The sequence below is a fragment of the Leptonychotes weddellii genome, chromosome 5 (assembly GCF_054177405.1).
Source record: "Leptonychotes weddellii isolate Sample4059 chromosome 5, ASM5417740v2, whole genome shotgun sequence".
NCBI lineage: Eukaryota > Metazoa > Chordata > Mammalia > Carnivora > Phocidae > Leptonychotes > Leptonychotes weddellii.
The window spans coordinates 9,506,783-9,530,271 of NC_138373.1; the positions used below are offsets into that span (position 1 = coordinate 9,506,783).

The following is a 23,489-nucleotide window of genomic DNA, read 5'->3' on the forward strand; positions in this document are numbered from 1 at the left end:
AAAGAAATTTAAAAATTAAAAAACAGACCGAGTTTAAAAACTTTCCATTATGGAAACCAAAAGGTCTAGGTGGCTTCACTGGCAAAATTCACCAAATACTAAAGAAAAGAATAGTACCAATTCTACAAAAACACTCTTCCAATACATCACCACTTCCCAATTCATTTTACTGAGGTCAGTATTACCAAAACCAAATACAAAGACATTTACAAGAAAAGAAGTCTTCTGACACATTCCTCTTAAGAACAATCAATAATACATAGAAAGAATACATTATAACCAAATAGGGTTTATTATCCCAGTAATGCCTGGCTGGTTTAACATCTGAAAATTAGTACCAATCCCCATTTTAACAGACTAAACATGAAAAACCCATATAATTATCTCAAGAGATATAGAAAAGACCTTCTACAAATTCGACATCCAATCACTATAAGCACTGAACACAAGAGAACGTCCTCGAACTGATGAAGGGCATCTACAAAAACCCCACAGCTATTATACTGAAAGATTTGGATGTCTACTCTCACTACTCCTGTTCAATACAAGACCAGAGGGTCCCAGACAGCACAATTAACACAAGGAAAGGAAACAGAAGGAATGACATTGTCTCCTTAGAAAATCCCAAAGACTTCACCCACGAGTTGCTTGAACTTATTAATAAGTGAATTTTAACTGAGTCACAAGATACAAGGTCAGTACTTAAAAATCAACCGCAGTTCTATGGACTGGCCATAGTTGGAAGCTGAAATGTAAAAGAACAGTACCATTTTCAGTAACAACAATAAACATTAAATACTTAGATGTAAATCTTACAAAATGTGCACTATGGGATCTCTCTGCCGAAAACAAAGCTCTGATAAAAGAAACCTAGGAAAAGCTAAACAGGTAAGAGACAGAAACCATGTTCATGAACCAAAAGATCGGGCATGAAGGGAATTAGCCCAAATCAGCTGTTCAGATTCACCATAATCTCTATCAATATCCCCACAGTTTTTTCAACAAATCACCAAGCTGATTTTTACAACTGATATGAATAAAGGAGCTACAATAGGGCGCCTGGGTGGCTCAGTTGGTTAAGCGACTGCCTTCGGCTCAGGTCATGATCCTGGAGTCCCGGGATCGAGTCCCACATCGGGCTCCCTGCTCAGCAGGGGGTCTGCTTCTCCCTCTGCCCTCTTCCCTCTCGTGCTCTCTCTCATCCTCTCTCTCTCAAATAAATAAACACAATCTTTAAAAAAAATAAAAAAAAAAATAAAGGAGCTACAATAGACAAGATAATTTTGAAAAAGAAGAACAATTCTGTAGGACTCCCACACTCTGATTTCAAGACTTACTATAAGCTATAGTACTCAACACATGTGAAGTTGGCAAAAGGACACACAGATCAATGGAACAGAATATTGAGATACAAAGGTAATGCAATGGAAAAAAAGTCTTTTCAACAAATGCTACTGGGAAAATTTGGATATCCATATGCCTAAGTTTGAACCAAATTATCTTCCACACCATACAAAAATTAGGCCTAAATTGATCAAAGACCTAAATGTAAAACTACAAAATTTTTATAAAACATAGCTCCTACCTCCTTTAACTGTACCTAAGGTACCATCATTTCAAGCCATCTTTCCCTCTACAAACATCTGATTTCCAACCCTCATTTCTCATGCATCACTTTAAATCACTCAACCTACAATCTGAAAAGGGGACAGAAAAGCTTTTATACTCATGGCTGAGAATAACACAACTCTAAACAGACAATACCAAAGATGAAGGCAGACTTTTTATTTTAAAAATAATCTGTGTAAGAACAAAAAAAGACTATTGTATTCCACAATATTTATTAAATTTATGCCCATGTATTAGTAAGGTACCAACAGCTACTTTTATAAAGGCTAAATTTTTTCCAAAATTTTAACTGTTTAATTAAAACTCCATAGAACTGTCTCAACCTCTTAGCCGTGTGATTACTAACATCACAAGAAATAAAATTTTCAGGGCTCCTGGGTGGCTCAGTCGGTTGAGCGTCTGCCTTCGGCTCAGGTCATGATCCCAGCATCCTGGGATCGAGCCCCACATCGGGCTCCCTGCTCAGCAGGGAGCCTGCTTCTCCCTCTCCCTCTGTCTGCCTGTCTGCCTACTTGTGATCTCCTTCTCTCTCTCTGTCAAATAATCTTTTTAAAAAAATTTAAAAAAGTGTTCAAAACTGATGAATAAAAATAATGAAATTCTAAAAAAATTTAAAAATAAAAATAATGAAATTCACTATGAAACAGTTTAATATATGTATACAGATATTCACATGATTACAAATCAGAATAAATTTATTCATAAAACTTTTACAATGCTCCAGAACTGGTAAGGGCTTATCTTTTTAAATGAGCTACAACTATTAGGCAAATCACAAATCACAAGTAAAATGAGGTCTTGCAAGACACTCACTAAAATGGCTAAAAAGAAGACTGACACGACAAGTGTTGGTAAGGATGTGGGACAACTAGGAACTGCCGGTGGAAATGTAAAATAGTACAAGCACTGTGCGGGTTTCTTACAAAATTAAATACCTACCATATGTCCCAGCTATTCCATTTCTAGGAATCTACTCAAGAGAAATGAAGGCATATTTCCATACAACAATTTGCACACAAAAATTCATAGCAACTTTTTTTTTAAGAGCCCCCCAAACTAGAAACAACCAAAATATCTATCAATATACAAAGAGATAAACAAATTGTGGTAGACAGCCAAGCAATGGAATAATCCTCAGCAATAAAATAGCATTAGCTATGGATATATGTAACACTGTGGATGAATTTCAAAACAATTATGTGGAATGAAAGAAGTCACATCCCATCCCAAGAAAACAGTACATACTTTATAATGATTCCACCTATAGAAATTTCTAAAAAAATGGAAACTCATGTCAAATGACAGAAAACAGATCACTGGTTGGCTGGGGAGGGCAGTGAATTGCAACAGAACACAAAGAAACTTGAGGGTTATGGAAATGTCATTATCCTGACTGCAGTGAAGATATCTTTATAGGTATATACCGACAACAAAACTAATCAGCTTTTATACTTTAAATATTTTCATGTATTTTATGCATCTATAAAAATAAAATGGACTATAAAATATAGAAAACGTTCTTCTAAACTAAAATCCAATGACGGGTAAGAGCAAACTGCATTATAAAACCACAACCTTTAATGCCTCCCTAATAAGCAAGCAGAAAGATGTGGAACGAAGTGATAAATAATAGCTAAAAATTTATTAACGTCTTACCTTTTACAGATTTTTAAGATAATGATAATACTTACACAAGTATTTTTTTGTTGCACAAATAGAGCATTCGAGGTTCAGAAGACCTCTTGTGTCTTGCAAATTAACACTAGAAACTAGAACTGAATTCTAAATTGTGCCACAACTTTTGCTTATCCTTTTAAGAATATTAATGGCTATTTTACATTTCCCCTGTAGACAGATTACTTATTTCACTGCCACATTTTTGAAATCTATCTTATTCCAGTGATAAATTATAAGCATGCATGCCAATCAAGAAACAATCAATAAATGAGTATTTAACGAACTCAAGCAATTGATAAATTTGAATTTTAACCACCAATAACTTTTGGGAAGAAAAATGGAATGCATAGTATTACCTTGAATGTTGTATTGATAGTAATCAGGATCTTCTGATTCTTCTTTTACTGTCACAGCTGCCATTTCCAGGGAAATACCTGTAAAAACAAATCAAAGTATCTAATTACACTGTAGGGCATACAGGTAGATGGTGTAGGAAAATCTCTCCTACCCTAATAACGCATGCAATGCATACATAAAGACTTTGAAAGGACAAAAGTTTGCTAGGTAGCAAAGGGGCAAAATTCATCTAAAATCCAAACTAAACAAAGTTTTAACTATTACTAATTTTCTGAGATTATTTGCTGCTTTTTTCTCTGACATTCTTATCTTTGGATTTGAAGAAAATTAGTCACACTCTCTTTTCACTCAACATTAAAAATGCTTTTACAGGGGTTCCTGGCTGGCTCAGTCAGTAGAGCACACGACTCCTCATCTCACGGTCATGAGTTCAAGCCCCATGCTGGGTGTAGAGCTTACTAAAGAAATAAAAGACTTTTACAGACTTTTACAAACTATTGAAAATCACTCGTAGGGGCGCCTGGGTGGCTCAGGTGGTTATGCATCTGTCTTAGGCTCAGGTCATGATCTCAGGGTCAAGACATGGGAGCCCTGCGTCAGGCTCCATGCTGGGCACAGAACCTGCTTATGACTGTCTCTCTCCCTCTCCCTCTGCCCTCTGCCTCCTTCTGAAAGGAGGACGGACAGAAGGAAGGAAGGAAATCACTTGTAAACCTCAGCTGTAATGACTCAATACTCCACAGTTAAGAATCACTTTAATAAGATATGTTGATTTTTTTCCCCTCCTAATAAATCCCTTTATTAACAAGGGTACGACATACACCTTTCTGCCTAACGCTCTGCCAACAATTAGGATAGGTAATTGGACGTGGACCTCTGTGGCTAGACACAAAAGCACACACTGCCCAACCGCACATGTAGGAAGGCTAAGCACAACCACACAGTTCTCCTGATGGACTAATCCTGTGCTGGCGCTATGTGACATGAGAAGCACACAGAGAATCCTGTCAACTGGAAATAGCTCAAAAAGAACCAGCTTGCCATGCTAAGGGACACTTACTCCTAAAGCAACAAGCAATTACCAACGGGAAACAGGCTTGCTCCCCACAACAACAGCAGGGAACAATCTCGAACCCCTGAGATTCTGTGGGCTGTCTCTTTACTACATCAGTGTTCATCAGTAAAAGTTAAGAGAAAAATGAAAGCAAACAAAAAAGGCAAATCCACTGGGGTACAGGAATGAAGGTTCAGGTGACCTCAACCAGGTAAACAACCTTACCAGCTAAGGTCCTGACTGAAGGCAAAGGAAATACAATATAATGGGTAATGAATTAAAGAAGGTATGAATTCTTGTGACAAGTTGTAGAAATGTGAACACTGTGCATATTTTCTTCCATGTTAGGAGTGTGTCTTTCTGCAAATACAATGTATTTGGATATATAAACTGCTCTCCATTCTACTTTGCATTATTATTTTACAAGTTTTGTTCAGCTTCTGTTACCATGTAGCCTCTAGAAAAAAGAATATTCAAACAGGTTGACAGTACATTTGAGACACAAATAATATACCTCATGAAAGGACACTAATAGGTCTCCCAGGGATAGGCACAATGACTGTCAGAACATTGGAAGTCCTCATTCTGGGGAGAGGGCAGAAATGATTGACTCTGTAGGAAAGAGAGCTACATCCTACCAGCGGGGAACAGATGTTCTGCTGTTCTAGGAAAGTCCAAATACGTGGAGAAGGGTGTGGATGGAGCAGCCAGAGGCAGTAGTCAGTGCGGTCATGAAGCTCTTGTCCCAGTTCCAGACACACCCTTTGAGACCCTGCTGGAGCCTGGACTGCAAACCAGTTTGGCTCCTTGCAAAAACTCCCAAGGGAACACAGCAGGGAGGAGGCTACAAGGCTAGAGTAGAGAACATGAACCCGTGACTTCCTTTTGGCTTCTTGTCTGCATCTTGTTCCGATCAGGGTAGGTCACTGCTTGTGCCCTCCATCAACCTGCTCAAAGTAGACCTTTCCCATAGCAATAGCAAGACCCACTGGAAAATTTTTCCAACACTACCAGAACCAGTTTTAACACGTCCCCGTCCCCTCAGACATCAGTAACATCCAAATACTCTCTTTTGACCTCGTAAGTCAAAATTAAAGTTCTAGGGGTGGCAGACAATTCCCTGGGTTGTTACTTATACTTTAACATACTCTTTCTTGTTACAAAGCTAATGACTATAACCAGTTCATCATTACAGTAAATTTTCTCCATTCAAATAACTGGTATGGCTTTTTTCTCCTGACTGGACCATGACTGTTATACCCAAGAAATATATAAAAAATAAAGTAAAATGGAAATATTAAAAGAAACTGCAGCATAAATTGAGAATATGAAGATATAAAGTACAGGGGAGAAAAAAGAAACCTCTATGATAGCAACACTATTATATCCATACATACAGACAGCTAAAGAATTCAATAAAATAGGACTTTTCTCAATTCAGCATGTTTATTTTTAGATACAAACTATTCAGGAAATGACTATGTGAATAAAAGAGAGAAAACAATGTCCAAAATGATGATTTAAGTGCAATCAACTAAAAGCTAAAGAGAAAACTGAGATCTCCTATGGCATGAAAAAGAAAGGGAAAAACCTTCTGTAAAAAAATATAAAAGACTCAAATACTTCCTCCCAATAAAGATATCCAATGGTACCTTCTTGCACATCTCCCAAAAAACTAAGACTTGGCCTATGGTGGCAGAATGAGAAGAGGACTGACAGGAGTGGCAGGGGAAACCGAGCGAGGGCTTTAGGAGCCTGAGCTAGATGAGGGGGCAAGCATGAGTGGTGACAGCCCAACAGGGAAGGTCAGAGTGGCAGTGAGGTAAGGAGGGTAGCAATGAGCCATGGCTTAGACAACAGGACACAGGTCAAATGAAGTAAATATACTAAGAATATCTGATTGGCAGGATTCTAACAGGAGGGAATTATACAAGAAAAGGAGGGGGAAAAACATTTGGGATTCTCCGTCTCTGACACCCCTGCTTGTGTTCCCTCTCTCACTGTATCTTTCTCTCTCTGTCAAATAAATAAATAAAATCTTAAAAAAAAAAATGAAGGATGGCAAAGTCAGCCAAAATGTGTCAGAGGACATGTAAGACACAGGGAATGGCTACTTGCAAGACAGAGGACAAAGGGTTGTATTGTACTTACAAAGAGCTAATCCAAAAAATTAATGATCAGAGATTCAAGAAGCAAGAGAAAATGCTTAGTATAGTTAAAGAAATGGAGATAAAAATCCAACAAAGATGAAGTTGTGCCAGCAGATTGGCAAACACTCTGCTCATACTCAGTAAAGAGCAGATAGAGGGCGCCTGGGTGGCTCAGATGGTTAAGTGTCTGCCTTCGGCTCAGGTCATGATCTCAGGGTCCTGGGATCGAGTCCCACATCGGGCTCCCTGTTCCTTGGGAGCCTGCTTCTCCCTCTACCTCTCTCTCTCTCTGTCTCTCATGAATAAATAAATAAAATCTTTAAAAAAAAAAAAAAAGAGCAGATAGAAACAGCAGCTTTAAAAATTCTTGATGACTGCTTAAACTGTTGCTTTATTACAGATGATACTTTGGTATTCTTATCATCTTATTTATTTATTTTTAAAAATTTTATTTTTAAGTAATCTCTGTATCCCACATGGGGCTTGAACTCACAACCCCGAGATTAGGAGTCATGAGTTCCAACCAAGCCAGCCAGGCGCCCCTTTCTTATCATTTTAAGGTGCACGTGTTCTTTGACCCTTTGCCGCCTTATAAAAACGGCAGTTAACCTCCGGTTCCCATCAGTGGAGTTCCTCGTTGCCATTCAACCCAGCAAGGCGATGGCTCTGTATCTGCTGATACACAAGTGTCTACAAGACAAAGTGCTAGTTAGTTGGAGAAATACTACCATGGGATATCGATGAATAATAAATTTTTTATTAGCCTTTAAATTTTTTATTTTAAAGTGTTTTTTAAAGTTTTTTTTTTTAAAGAATTTATTCATTTGATAGAGAGAGAGAGCGAGAGAGCACAAGCAGGGGGAGTGGGAGAGGGAGAAGCGGGCTTCCCGCTGAGCAGGGAGCCCGACGTGGGGCTCGATCTCAGGACCCTGGGATCATGACCTGAGCCGAAGGCAGACGCTTAACGACTGAGCCACCCAGGCGCCCCGCCATCCTTCATTTTTAATTCTTTCTTAGTCAAATGTAGTACTTAGAAATCTTTCAAAGGAACTCTTATTATATCTGGAATTTCTCACACTTCACAAAGTCAAGTCAGACTCTCGGCATGTTGTTTTTGGTTCTCTAGTTGATTCTCTGGTGTTCTACACACACAATCCAATCATCTGTACAAGTTAATGGTGCCTCCACTTCCTAATAACTTACACCTCATCCTTGTACTGGTTTGTACTAGAACACGGCCAAGAAACTGGTGAAAGTGCACCTCTTTCTATGAAGAGTGCTTCCAGTGGTTCTCTATTCAACACAATGATGGGTTGGCATTTACAGCTCTGTATGATAGCCCAACCAATCAGGTTAAGGATTTCTGCAGCCTTCTTATCATCTACTCAGATGATATTATTATTTCTAATTATTTCGATAACATGAGAAAGTGAGTTTAGAGATTTTCTAATAATATCCTTGTGTTCCTAGATGAACCTTAAGTCTGAAGTTCACTGCATAAGGTAATTTGTTTTAAAGATTTTTTTACTTAAGTAATCTCTACACACAACATGGGATTCGAACTTACAGCCCTGAGATCATGAGTTGTCCCATGCTCTACCGACTGAGCAAGCCAGGCGCCCCAAGATAATGTTTTAACTAATGTGAGAGCAGAGTAAAAGCTCCACAGTGACAGGCTCTGCAACAGCGCAAACTGGGATATAACAAAATTACAATCAGCTTCCGTCCCCTCTAAGAGGTGAAACCAAAAACATCACTATTTTGCAGTGATATAAAACTGCATTTGACATAATTAAAATTTCTGGACCCCAGCTACAGCCTCTGCTCAGGTTACACAGTTTATATATGGCTTCAATAAGAAAATGCAGTAAATGTCCATTTCTTGTTGCCAATCACCAAAGCTAATTATAACTTATATTCTTAGTAATAATACAATGATCTTTTAAAATTATGTATTATCTTTAAAAGATGAAGTTGCTTTCATTCATAGAACCAGAGTAAGAAAAAAAAATCCTGGGTCGCCTGGGCTCAGTCGGTTAAGTATCTGCCTTCAGCTCAGGTCATGATCCCAGGGTCCTGGGATCAAGACCCGCATCAGGCTCCCTGCTTAGTAGGGAGCCTGCTTCTCCTTCTCCCTCTGCTGGCGCTCCCCATGCTTGTGCTTTCTCTCTCTTTTTCTGCCAAATAAATGAAATCTTTTAAAAAAAGAAAAAAAATCCTAACAATGGAATTGCAATCCAGTCAGGAAGAGCTGTATGTTTTATAAATTAGCAAAACCACTTGCGCCCCAGAAATGGAACATGGCAAGAAAGCAAACATTAAAGTAAAATGTCCAAGATCATGCTCAGTTCTCAAAGAACTTGAACAGTAAAAATCAATTTAACTAGATGGTCCAAGTGGGAAAGGAGCTGCAGCATTGGGAGATAGTAAAATCATTATATCCTCATTGTTCCATATGTTAACATAACAAAACCAAACCTTCAAATGACATGAGCTACAGTGTGGTGCTGTTGGTCTAAGACTGGGCGTTCGAGTTCACGGGGACAGCAATACACTTGGTCACCTGCAGTTTGATAGAGGTGCTGAGGCGATCCGATGGGGACTGGATAGCTTTTCAACAAAGGACGCCCAAAGGACGCCAGGGCAGCGGGGCATCCACACGCGGAAGGATGAATCAGACCCTTCCCTGGCAACCCGTGCAACAATGAACTCAAACAGGCCTGAGGCTTAGACATAAGAGTTAAAACTGTATAACTGAAGAAAAACACAGCACAATGTAAAATTCCTCATGATCTCAGGTGAGGCAAAGAGTTTAGGTTTTCTCAGATGTAAAAACATCAAAGCCTGGGCGCCTGGGTGGCTCAGTTGGTTAAGCAACTGCCTTCGGCTCAGGTCATGATCCCAGAGTCCTGGGATCGAGTCCCGCATCGGGCTCCCTGCTCAGCAGGGAGTCTGCTTCTCCCTCTGCCCCTCCCCCCTCTCATGCTCTCTCTATCTCATTCTCTCTCTCAAATAAATAAATAAAAATCTTTAAAAAATAAAAAAAAAAAACATCAAAGCCCCATGTGATAAAAGAAAAATCTGAAAAACTGAATTGCATCAAAATGAAAACACTTTTAGGCTTGAAGGGACACCATTAAGAAAATGAAAACACAAGCCACAGAGTAGAAAACAATATTTGCAAAACATTGTTTCTGATTTAAAAAAATTGTATCCAGAATATATAAAAAAACTCTTATAATTAAAATATCAAAAAAAAAGGAGAAACAAAGAAGAAGGAAATCTTGCCATCCGTGACAACACGGACAGACCTACAGGGCATTATACTGAGTGAAATAAGTCAGACAAGACGAAGACAAGACGATTTCACTTACATGTGGAACATAAAAAACAAAACAAATGAACAAACAGACTCTTAAATACAGAGAACAGGTGGTTGCCAGAAGGGATGCATGGGGGGATGGGAAAAAGGATTAAAAGGTACAAATTTTCAATTATACAATAACTAAGTCACAGAAATTAAAAGTACAGCATAGGGAATGTAGTCAATACTGTAATAATGTTGTATGGTGTCAGATGGAAGTCATACTTATCATGGTGGGCACTGAATAATGTAGAGAATTGTCGAATTATTATGTTGTACACCTGAAATTAATGTAACATTGTAGGTCAACTCTATTTCAGTAATAAATAAATAAGAAAAAAAGAAAGAAAACAAACAACATAATTAAAGAATGAGCAAAAGATTTAAAAAGACATTTCATCAAACCAATATAGAAGTAACTAATGAGCACATAAAATGATGTTCAACATCGTTAGGAAAATGCAATTAAAATCCCAATTCTAGGACATTCTAAAAAAGGCAAAACAATGGAGGCAGTAAAAAGATCAGTGATTGATGGCCAGGTGTTAGAGAAGAGAGACGGATGAAAAGGCAGAGGACAGAGATTTTTAGGGCAGTGGAACTCTTCTGTATGCTCTGTAATAGTGAATGCATGTCATTATGCATTTATCAAAACCCACAAAATGCACAAGACTGATCCCTAATGTAAGCTATGGACTCTGGGTGATAATGGCTCATCATTATTTATTTATTTGTTTGTTTATTTTTAAGATTTATTTATTTGACAGAGAGAGAGAGCACAAGTAGGCAGAGCGGCAGGCAGAGGGAGAGGGAGAAGCAGGCTCTCCTAGGAGCAGGGAGCCCGACACGGGGCTCGATCCCAGGACCCTGGGATTATGACCTGAGCCGAAGGCAGACACTTAACGACTGAGCCACGCAGGCACTCCTGGTTCATCATTTCTAATACCACTCTAATGTGGGATGTTAATCGTGGGAGGGAGGGTTTTCATGTGCAGGGTAGAAGATCCATGAAAACACCCTCTATATTTTTTGTTCCATTTTGTTGTGAACCTAAAACTGCTCTAAAAATAAAATGTCTATTTAAAAGCATTAAAAAAAAACACCCCACACAATGAGATACCACTTCATACTCACTAGAATTGCTATTATCAAAAAAGACAGACAATACCACATGTTGGCCAAGATACAGAGAAACTGAAACCCCCATACACTGTTGCTAAGAACTTACAGCCACTTTGGAAAACAATTTGTCAGTTGCTTGTAAGTTAAGCACAGAGTTACCATAGAACCAGCAATTTACTCCTGGGTATCTATCTACCCAAGAGAAATGAAGACAAACGTATTTTCCTAACAAAGACAAATATGTGAATGTTGACAGCCATGTTATTCAGAACAGCCAGAAAGTGGGAACAACTCAAATGTCCACCAAATGGTAAACAGATTGGATAAAGAAAAGGTAGTGTATCTGTACAATGGAATACTATTCAGGTATGAACTACTTATGTACACTACAACTATTTTTGAAGATGAGCCTCCCAACACGATGCAGAGTAAAAGAAGCAAAATGTAAAACTCCCTATTGTAGGATTCCACTCATATGCAATGTCCAGGTCCCCTACAAAACCCAAAATTAGACTAATGGTGGGAACACAGTTTCTACTTGGGCACCAGGTTTCCATTTGGGATGACAGAAATGTTCCAACAATAGATTATGGTGATCACTGCAAAACTCAGTATGTACCCAACATCACTGAATTTTATACTTGGGGCAGGTGAATTTGGCAGCAAACTGTACCTCAATAAAGTTACCCAAAAAAATCTGTATGAAATAACTGTACAAGCTGACATTTAAAAATAAGAAACTGAAGGCAAAAAAACCAGCGTAGAGTTAAAAGCAACCTCCTTGGAGAGTAGAAACAGGGGGATGGAGGGGGCGGGGAGAGTAAGGAGATATTTGCTTGGCTTGTGTAAAAAGCACTGTAGAAAGAGCTGACATTTTACACTATTATTCTTATATAATTGGGGGGAACCTAGTAACAAATTTTGTTTACTAACAGGTAGTTAGCAACAAACTTATGGCTACCATTCAGTAACTAAACTTTTCAGGTTTTAGTATAATATTTGGTAACATTAAGAAATAATGTTGGGGCACCTGGGTGGCTCAGGTGGTTAAGCCTCTGCCTTTAGCTCAGGTCCTGATCCCAGGGTCCTGGGTTCGAGCCCCACATCGGGGGGGGGGGGGGACAGCAATACCTCAGCAGGGAGCCTGCTTCTCCCTCTCCCACTCCCCCTGCTTGTGTTCCCTCTCTTGCTGTGTCTCTCTGTCAAATAAAATCTTTAAAAAAAAAAATTAAAAAAATAATGTCACTGTTGGAATAAATTTGTTCTGTCTGCTTCTCATCAAAACATAAAAAAAAAAAAAAATCACAGTAAGTAACGAGTCAAAATACAACCTTCTAAATTAAGGAAAAGGCTCCCTTACTTCATAGTGGGATTCTAAAAGCGCTAGTACATACCAGAATCTTCTGTGGGTTCAGTTTTCACTTTGACTGGGCCACAGCTGAAAGGAAAAGAAGGCGTGATGAAGCTGTGCACTGACGCGGGCCATCCACACACCAACACGTAAATCATTCACCTGACCAAGGTCAATGCAAACCTGACTCAACGTTAAATTTACATACTTATTTCTTGCATAAATGTAACTTGTCCACTGAGTTTAGTACTTTAATTCCAATCAATCTTTTGGGGAAAAACATATAACAACGTAGGATAGCACAATAACTTGCAAATTCCACTTTACTCGACGGGCCCTCCTCTTCTGAACGTGGTTATCAACCTATGCTTTTAGCTTCCCCCAGGAACTACTCAGTCAAAAACTGCATTTTCATAGGACCCCAAATGAATCAGCTGAATATTAACCTTCAAGACGTGTGCTATGGGCCTTTTTAATATTCTAATACCTCAAGATTCTAAAAACTAAAGTCGCTGGGGTGTGGAGGTTTACTTGTACTGATGAACTGTGCTTTACCTTCCACCTGGAGACAGCATGGACCTTTCAGCATCTGTTACCATCACGCGACCACCTATGTACAAAAGAAACAGTAAGATTTAGGTTTTGCCAACACTTTCAATGGGACTAATATTTCCAACGTTCTTAAACAGAGAATGGGTGAGGGCAGGAGCGCCTGCAGCCCTGGGTCACACTGGGGTGAGTGCCGTGTGAATCCACACAACAGTGTCCTTCATTCTCCCCTTGTGAAGAGGGGAGGTGGGGATGAGGATCGTCCAACAGCTTTCATCTCCTCACCCACCAGCACCCTCTCCCCTTAAGGAAAAAGCTCAAATTTTTATCGTTGAAACAAATACAGCAATGTATTATTACTCCAGCAACATGGGAAAGCCTCCAGTGATACAGGAGTGCTGATAAAGATTTCTGTTAGGGGTGTATCTGGCTCGGAACTGGCAAACAGTGACTGGCTAATAGGTACGGGATTTCTATTTGGGGGTGATGAAAATGTTCTCAAATTAGATTGTGGTGACAGCTGTCCACCTTGGAAATACACTAAAACCCACTGAACTACATACTTCAAAACCATGAATTTTATATTTAAAAAAAACAACAACATGAATTTTATGTCTGCAAAAAAAAAAAAAAAAAAGGTAAAGAGAGACTGATGCCACCAAATACTGATAAAGATATAGAACAACTGGGACTCTCACTGTCGGTGGGAACACCAAATGGAGTAAATCACATTGAAAACCAGTTCAGCACATTCTTTAAAAAGTATATACGTAGATACCATGTGCCACTCCAATTTTAGGTATTTACCCAAATGTATGTCCACATGAAGACTTGCACTGAAATATTCAGAGCGGTCTTCTTTATAACAGCCAAGAAATAGAAACCCAAATTTTCATGGACAGGTAAATGGGTAAATAATTGGAGTATACCTATACACTGGAATACTCATCAGCTGAACAACAGGGATAAATCTCAAAATTAAGAAGCAAAACCAAAACATAGTACCTACTATGATTCCATTACTATTTTAAAAAACTAGAAAATGCAAATAAATCCACCATGACATCATCAATGGCGACCTGGGATTAAGGGCAGGGAGAAACAAAAGGAAGGAATTACCAAGGGCTGAGAGCAAACTTGGGTGTGAAAGATATGTTCATTGTCTTGACTATACTGATGGTTTTCACAGTGTATATGTGTATCAAAATTAAGCAAACCGTACATTTTAAATATGGGTAGTTTATCTTATGTCAATAATAAGTCAACAAGGGGCACCTGGGTGGCTCAGTCAGTTAAGCATCTGCCTTTGGCTCAGGTGGTGATCTCAGGGTCCTGGGATCGAGCCCCGCATCTGGCTCCCTGCTCAGCAGGGAGTCTGCTCACCCCTCTCTCTCTGCCCCTGCCCCCACTCGTGTGGGCTCTCTCTCTCTCTCTCTCTCTTTCAAATAAATAAATAAATAAAATCTTTATACAAATAATAACAAAGTTATTAAAAACTTTAAAAACTGGAAAACATCCCATTACAATCGCAACTTCCCAATTACTTTGACAGTCGGTATGATAAAAAAAACAGAGTCATACAAACCCCCCTGCTTGCACCATTCAGTGTAAACACCCTATAGGAACATTCTTTAGTTAACAACCAGGCCCCAATGTTTCAAAAGAAGTCTCTAGAGTAGAAAACTTCAAAAACTACAAATGGCAGATTAAAACTAACCTAGAACACTTCAGGAAAAAATACTGCTTAACAAAATTCGGAATTTTAATTTAAACAAGACAATAAATCTTTACTTTCTCAATCTTAAAAAGGACATCTACCAAAAAACAACAGCTAACATAATGACAAGAGCCCAAATGTCTTCCTCCTAATATTGAGAAGGTGAGGTCTGCTATCACCACTTCCATTCAATATTGTATTGGACATTCTGGCTAGAGTAACAAGATTAATAAATAAAAAGCATTAAGATTGCAAAGAGGTAAACTGTCCTGATTCACATACAACATGATCCACTGTGTAGAAGTCCAGAAACAAACACACAGGGTCAACTAACTTTCAACAAAAATGCTGAAGCACTTCTGGGGAGAAAGGATGGTCTTTTCAACAAACTGTGCTGGAACAACTGGATAGCCACATGCAAAAAATGGAATTTACAACCTTACCATGTGCCATATGCAAAAATTAACTCAAAACTGACCACAGATCCAAATGTAACAACGCAGGCTATAAAACTTACAGAAGAAAACAGGACACATCCTCATGACCTTGTGTCAGGCAACAGACAATCTTGGAAACAAGATCAAAAGCACAAATGAGGAAAGACTAAATCAGGCTTTGTAAAAATTAAAAACTTTTGTTCCTCACAGGACACTGTCAAAAGACAACTTGTAAAACTGGAGAAAATATCTGTATCAAAAATATATTAAGAATTCTTACAACTCAATAATAAAACTACAAATAACCCAATAAAAACACATGGAAAGGACCTGAACAGACCTTACTCCAAAGGATACACATGGTCACTAAGCACATGAAAAGATACTCAACTTTATTAGTAATTAGGGATATGCAAATCCAAACCACCGTGACACAGCACTTCACACCCATTAGGATGGTTAAAACCAAAAAGACAGTACCAAGTGCTGACGGGGACGCGGAGAAACTGGAATCCTCAGACAATGGCAGGAGGAACATAAAATTAAAATGGTGCAGGCACCTAGAGGGCAACTTGGCAGTCTTCCTAAAGCTAAATGTAAAATTAGTCTATGACTCAGCAATTCTACTCCTAGGTATATATACCCAAGAGGAATTAAAGCATATGTCCAGACAAAAACTTACTCAAGTAGGTCTATGGTAGTATTTTTCGTAACAGTTCAGTGGAAACAATCTAAAGGCCTATCAACCTGTGAATGGATAAATGAGTGGTATATTCATATGTAGGAATACTTACCATTCAGCAAGAAAAAAGAAGTAACTATTGATACACCCAACGATTTGGATGAGCCTCAACTGAACTATGCTGAGTGAAAGAAGACAATCTAAAAGGATATACACTATGTATCTAATTTATATAACATTCATGGAAATAATAAGAGATGAGGATGAAAATATTCTGAAATTAGACGGCAATGACTGTAAAACTTTGTAAACTCTGTCATTATAAATTTACTAAAGCCCACTGAATTATATACTTAAAACAGGTGAATTTTATGTTGTACCAATTATACCTCAATAAAGCATCTGAAATAGTAATCTTTTCATCGTGATGAGAAGAAAACGAAGGTTATTTAACAAACAATAAAATATGGATATATATATATATTATTTTGTCCTTTCTTCCTTACACTGGTTAAGAGACTACCAATGATAATGGTCATTTATTTTCAAAAGTCTCAAATAAACCTGCCTCCAAAGGGCACCAGTCTTCTAAAAATCACTTTTCCCTTCAAATGCAATGGCTCAAACTTCCCAAAAGGAAGTCCTGTTGAAATCCTCCTCATTCTTCAAGGGCCCATCTTAATGCCCTCTTCAACTTGAAAGCCTTCCTGGGTTATAAACGAATCCTTCCTCCAACGAACTTCCACAGTACCTTCTCTAACCATTTGTACAGTGTGTAGGTTATGCTCTTGCTATGGTGACTTTATGGGCTTTTTATCTCTTCCATTAAACTACCAGCACTCCAAAGCTTCACTGCCTGATGCATGGCTGTGTATCCCCTCCCCATCCAATCTCGTGCCCAACAATTCTGCGCCCGTTCAATGAACGCTAGGTAATTGAGTCATCCTCTTAATTCTGGGAAATGAGGGCAGATCCAGTATATGATCTAACATGGTGCCAGGGTAAAACCTTGACTAGATCATAAAGAAAGTAGCAGAGCTAAAAACAAAAAACAAGTCTACTTTTTTCAGCTCAGTGACTTTTCACTGGTTTATATAGAACACCCTACTCCAAGAGGTCTTACATCATATTCTCAAAATAAAAGAGAAATCAGAAAAATGTGTTTAATTTGGCCCAACAGGTTTAGAACTATCTGGAAACAAAGTAATCACTTACCTAGGTGCTTCTTTGGCTCTAGGAAAGGTCTGCATTAAAACAAAACAAAAAAACTACACATGAATATACAAAACAAAAAAGCATAAATTTAAATAACTTCTACAGTAAACAAGAATTTTAAAAATATATTAAAATAAGCCGAATATTCAACTTTATATACAAAACTGCTGATGGGCAAGGGATAAAGTACTTCACCTCTTTATGATAAATGAAATCCCTGCTTTGTTCTCTAAAATCCATTTCAGGGTGGCAAGATCGTAGTTCTCGGGGTGTTTAAAGGCAACTCCTTCCGGAAGCCCCTGCACGACCACAGCGGACTGATCTCGTAGCATCTTCTCATATGGAACAGGTACCACTGTTGATTTGCCTAAAGCTTTCCCTGGGGGTGAGGGACAGATGTGAGGTAGAAAGAGGATAAACATCATTAAATGGTGAGATTAAAAAACAAAACCAACATTAGTTTATCATGGCTGAACAAACAGCACTCATGTTATTTTGTAATATCCGATTTTAAAACAAATTCGAAATATCAGAGGGCCCTATTCCCATGTTCGAAGTTCTAAGCCTGAAACAGATCCAAAAGGCCAAAATGAAAAGTATGTAAAATATTTATATAAAATCTATACAAAGCAAAAGTAACAATGGCTGATTTCTTCCACTACTGTCTTTCTTTACAATAGCCTCACCCTGGTATAATACAATCTTTACATAAACAGTTCAGCCTTAGAACATGGAAACCTAACAGCTCCTACCGTTACCATAAAATATCAGGCGATTTTTGGCCAATATTCTCATTGAAAACTTTAATTAGATAAATACAACGGACATTCACAACTGAGTGTGTTCTACCACACTGTCTGTGTATATCAGGCAGTGAGTCCACAGATTCTAGAAACCCTATTCCCCAGATATGAATTTTACCTACAACCTCACAGTGTAACCAGTATCTTCTCCCTTCCACTGTTTTCTTAAGAGCTTTGTTTACCATGTGTTTAGACTAACAAAAGGTGTTTTCTTCAGGAAATTGGTGAGATCAGCACACAGGGCAAAAATACACAGTTCTCTTTGGATGATTATGATGTGTTAATGTAGGTTCTCTGGGGAAGGGAGTGGGGGAGTTGATAGTGGGAGGGATCTATGCAGGTACTGGGCCAGGGAGTACATGGGAAATCTATCTCCCTCTTCCTTTTCCTATAAACCTAAAACAGCTCGTAAAAAGAAAAAAAAAAAACCCTACCCCACAGCTCTAATAGGTACATTTGTTTGTTTCTGGGTTTCTTCAAATAAGAAATGGGAAGTAAGGTCATTCCTGATGTTAACCCACTGTTTGGAAACTGACTCAAACTGAAGTTTGTCAAAATGTGCAGTTTGTGAAACCAGTTACACAATTTACCCTTTAGCAAACTCAATTATATGTCTCTTTTAGAAAATTCAAGTGTATAACCTTACCATAGCAAAAGCAGAAATAGTCTTCAACTGTTTTTCTGAGCGTCTCAATCTCTACAGCATCTACACTCATCCGATTCGCCGGGGTTGTAGATTTCATCTTATGCATCTCTGCAGCCTTTTCTTCTTCTTCAACACCTGCAAAATAATTAACGATATAAAAGGCTCTTATCCATTATCTTAGTATTTGCCTTTCCGTAAGAATACTTTTTTCTAATATTCTAATATTTATGATTTGTTATAAAAAGACAGAAAGAGGGGAGCCTGAGAGGCTCAGTCGGTTAAATGGCTGCTTTCAGCTCAGATCATGATCTCAGGGTCCCAGGATTGAGCTCAGTGTCAGGTTCCCTACTGGCGGGTAGCCTGCTTCTCCCTCTCCCTCTGCCCCTCCCCATATGGGGGTGCATGCTCTCCCTCTCTCAAATAAATAAAATCTTAAAAAAAAAAAGGAGAGGAGGGGGCATTTCAAAATAAAAACCTACAACAAATGACTTGAATATAAACGGTCATCATCTCTGAAATAATTGCAGCTATAACTAAAAATTCTGTAAAGTAAAAATTAGCTACTAGTTTAAAAAGCAAAAAGTTATCTTTAGAGTAATTTATCACCTACAAACTTAAATATGAGATTATCACCATCACAAAAAACATTCCAGGTTCAAAAAATCCAACACATAGCCACTAGACACCTGTGGCTACTGAGCACCTGAAATGTACCAGTCCAAATCACGATGTGTGGTAAATTTGCAATACATACTGGATTTTGAAAACTTAGTACAGAAGACTATGCAAAATATCCCATTAATCATTTTTATGTTGATTACATGTTAAATGACAATGTTTTAAATATACTGGGTTAACTATAACCACTAAAATAAATTTCACTTGTTTCTCTTTCTTACTGTCATTAACTAAAACATTTTAAATTATGAGTGATTAATATCATCTCATTGCTCCTGGACAGTGCTTTTCCAAACCCTGGGAAAGAGAATTCTCCCCAAGAAATTGTAAAACTAACTCATAAACCTATTGATTAGGTTTCAGAAGACCACTACTGATCCTTATCTACAAAATACTTTATATAAACAAATATTATGTACTTGAGAATTACATCCAAAGATTATTCTCTAGGGCATTAAATTACTGGTAACAAAAAGAAACTATGAATACTAATAGGCAGGGACTACAATTTGCAACTGAGGACAATTCCCCTAATGCTTAGTTCTAACCACTGGAGAACCACATAAGCAAGTCAGTATAGGGAACAGAAATATAAACACAGCTGCCAGTGGGATTATAGTATTCATGGGACAGATGGCAGCTGATATACACATAATCAAAACAACATTATTACTATAAACTTAAATATACAAACATGATCAAAGCCTTAAAAATTCTCAAAACGATCAGAAATAATGAAAAAAATTTAAATAGATTATACTAAATAGATTATATATAAAGCTTGAAAGATTATAGTGGGGCGTGGAGGGAGCCTGCAGTGTAGAGAAGATATGCTTTTTTTAAAAGGACTAAAAATACAATTGAGAATTGAACTAATGAATTAAGAAAACTATTTACCCACGATCTGTTCAATTTATCATGAATTGGATCTAACTTGATAGTGGAAATTTAAGTTTGGCACTTAAAGACAGACAGACAGACAGACAGACACACACACACACACACACACAATATGCCTGCAGACATCCCCACCATTTTGTTCTCTTTCCATGTTTAAGAAGAGGCTGTATCACTGAGACAATATGAGACTGGCAGGCAGTGTGAGGTTAAACAAGGATATAAAACCAGTCTGACTGTGTAAGACCATAGGCAGTAATAGCCTACAGCAAACTTCTCTACTGCGTTTGTTCAGTATCGAGTTAAATTTTCACCAGTTGGATGAACTCCCAATCGGAGGACCACAAAATGCACTGAGAACCCTGACAAGCTGATTCTATGGAGGGAATCAGAGAGACTGGTTTAACTTTGCAGCGTGCTTACACAAATTTTGTGCACAGAGAAGGACTTGCGTTTAACACGCCAAATACCTATCAAGAAAATAACTAAATAAGAACCTTTAATCAATTCAAGATTTCTCTACTTCTTTTCTCAGGTGTGGCACTAATCCAAAGTAACGCCAACCAAGGAACACAGGATAAACATTTACCATTTTTCTTAAACTCTTCAGTATTTACCCTTATATATTACCGTGTCACGGACATTTTGAGCATTTTGAAATGTGTCTCTAGACATTTTAGAAAGTCCTCCTTTTAGTATAAATCTCATTCTGCTTTAGAAAATAAGATGACATTTGTTATCCATAAATATTTAGGCACAATATTTATGAAATACAAAAGATAAAAATACAACACTTACAGTATTTTACAAAATCTTTCTGAAAATCCTTTCTGGTGTTGACAAAAGCACGTCCTCTTTCAGTTCCAACGACAAACACATCTGTTTCATACACCGCGATGCAGGCCACTTCTGCCTTGGATTTGGCCAGTTCTTTACACTAAAATACAAATAGCAAACCTTATATTACATACAGATGTCTTAAAGTACTATTTCTGCTGGATAAATTAAAAATTATCACTTCAATTGTCTTTCTATAGTATCTGAAATCAGACGAAGTTCCCAGTTTCTGGCCTTAGATTATCATATAAAAAGAGTCACCATTTTTAATTTTTTTTATTTTTTTTAAAGATTTTATTTATTTATTTGACAGACAAAGAGACAGCAAGAGGAAAAAAAAGAGAGACAGCGAGAGAGGGAACACAAGCAGGGGGGAGGAGCAGGAGAGGGAGAAGCAGGCTTCCCGCTGAGCAGGGAGCCGGATAAGGGGCTAGATCCCAGGACCCTAGGATCATGACCTGAGCAGAAGGCAGATACTTAACGACTGAGCCACCCAGGTGCCCAAGAGTCACCATTTTTTAAAGGTACCTCTCTTTCTATATGGTTTTCAACCCCTATTTTAAACATGAAAAAACAGAATATATAAGAAAAAAGGCAGAAATCCCTTGTAATCTGTTATAGGTCAAATCCCCATGAAACAGACTCAGATTTACACCCAGGCTTACTGGAGAGTACTCTCAATATCAACACTCATGAGATGTGAGGGGCGCAGGATTCAGCAGAGGGAGTTGATAGCTGGTGTAGCTGCATCTGGGGAGTTCTGGAGCTGGGATCGCCCTCCCAAAGAAACAGGAGACCTTGGGCCAGGGAGCCTCAAACCCTCCCAGCAGCTGGAAGGATCAAGGCCATCAGTCCTAAAGGGAAATCTGAAGCCACATCACAACATCCACTACATAATCCCACATCCAGAAGTATCTCTGTCTGAATACACCATAGGAATCATGTTGGGGTATTTTTTTTTTTTAATAAGTATGGCTTCTACTAAGTATATTCCTATGAAATTAAAAATTCTCAAAAATCTTAACACTTACATAACATTCCATTTTATTTTCTTTAGTACTAACATTACTGGCAATGTTGGTGATTCTAATTATCACTCCTTAAAATAACACTGAAATAATCTGGGGACAAAATATTTGTGTGTAGAGTGTCAGAGAGATGAAGCGAGTCAAAAAAACTTCTGACTCTGAAAGTAAATACTTTTAAGGTTCTCAAAACCTACTGCAAACCGCTTTCTAAGAAGATTCTATCAGTTCACACTCCCATCTGACCTTCTAGAAGATCTAAATCAAAATATTCTCACAAATGATACTGTGTAACTTTTCCAGAAAAATTTTAAAACGGTATCTTAGTATAATCAATAATCCACTCAGAGCACCTGGCTGGCTCAGTCTGTAGAGCATGACAACTCTTGATCTTGGGGTTGTTGAGTCTGATCCCCACTTCAGGTGTAGAGATTACTTAAAAAAAATAATAAAATCTTTAAAAATAATAATAATAATAATCCACTGACTGGTTGGTATTAAAATTAAAGAGTATTGTACCTTAGCTATTTCTCTGTAAATTAAAATACCGTTTGCTTATTTTTCTACTATGTTAGTAGTATGTTACCCTACTGATGCATAAAAATACCTCACTTATTTTAGGCATTAGAAAAGCTGTTTAGGGGCGCCTGGGTGGCTCAGTTGGTTAAGCAACTGCCTTCAGCTCAGGTCATGATCCTGGAGTCCTGGGATCGAGTCCCACATCGGGCTCCCTACTCAGCGGGGGGTCTGCTTCTCCCTCTGACCCTCTTCCCTCTAGTGCTGTCTCTCATTCTCTCTCTCTCTCTCTAATAAATAAAATCTTAAAAAAAAAAAAAAAAAGCTGTTTAGGGGCACCTGGGCGGCTCAGTCGGTTGAGTGTCTGCCTTCGGCTCAGGTCATGGTCCCAGGGTCCTGGGATTGAGCCCCACGTCGGGCTCCCTGCTCAGCGGGAAGCCTGCTTCTCCCTCTCCCACTCCCCCTGCTTGTGTTCCCTCTTTTGCTGTGTGTCTCTTTCTGTCAAATAAGTAAATAAAATCTTAAAAAAAAAAAAAAAAGCTGTTTATGGAGTTAAATATATAATTATATATTTTTTCTTCTTTTTTTAAATTTGTGCTCAGCAGGGAGTCTGCCTCTCCCTCTCCCTCTGTCCCTACCTCTGCTCGTGCTCTCTGTCTCAAATAAATGAGAAACCTTTTAAAAAACAAAAACAAAAGAAAAACCAGAGTAGGGATTCCTGGGTGGCTCAGTCAGTTGAGCATCTGTCTTCAGCTCAGGTCATGATCCCAGGGTCCTGGGATC

General features: G+C 38.3%; 1 protein-coding gene across 7 annotated transcripts in view; it reads right to left on the reverse strand.

Moving 5' to 3' along the window:
- LOC102734999 (general transcription factor II-I) overlaps window positions 1–23,489 on the reverse strand; it is a 110,443-nt gene that overhangs the window by 55,675 nt on the left and 31,279 nt on the right. For all 7 annotated transcript variants that reach the window (XM_081819586.1, XM_081819583.1, XM_081819585.1 and 4 more), the window contains exons 3-9: window positions 21,127–21,265; window positions 18,754–18,888; window positions 17,500–17,683; window positions 17,305–17,333; window positions 13,260–13,314; window positions 12,748–12,791; window positions 3,663–3,740 (exon numbers count right to left, since the gene is read on the reverse strand). In XM_081819586.1, the coding sequence (XP_081675712.1) occupies window positions 3,663–3,740; window positions 12,748–12,791; window positions 13,260–13,314; window positions 17,305–17,333; window positions 17,500–17,683; window positions 18,754–18,888; window positions 21,127–21,265 (664 nt within the window). The remainder of the gene's footprint in view (window positions 1–3,662; window positions 3,741–12,747; window positions 12,792–13,259; window positions 13,315–17,304; window positions 17,334–17,499; window positions 17,684–18,753; window positions 18,889–21,126; window positions 21,266–23,489) is intronic.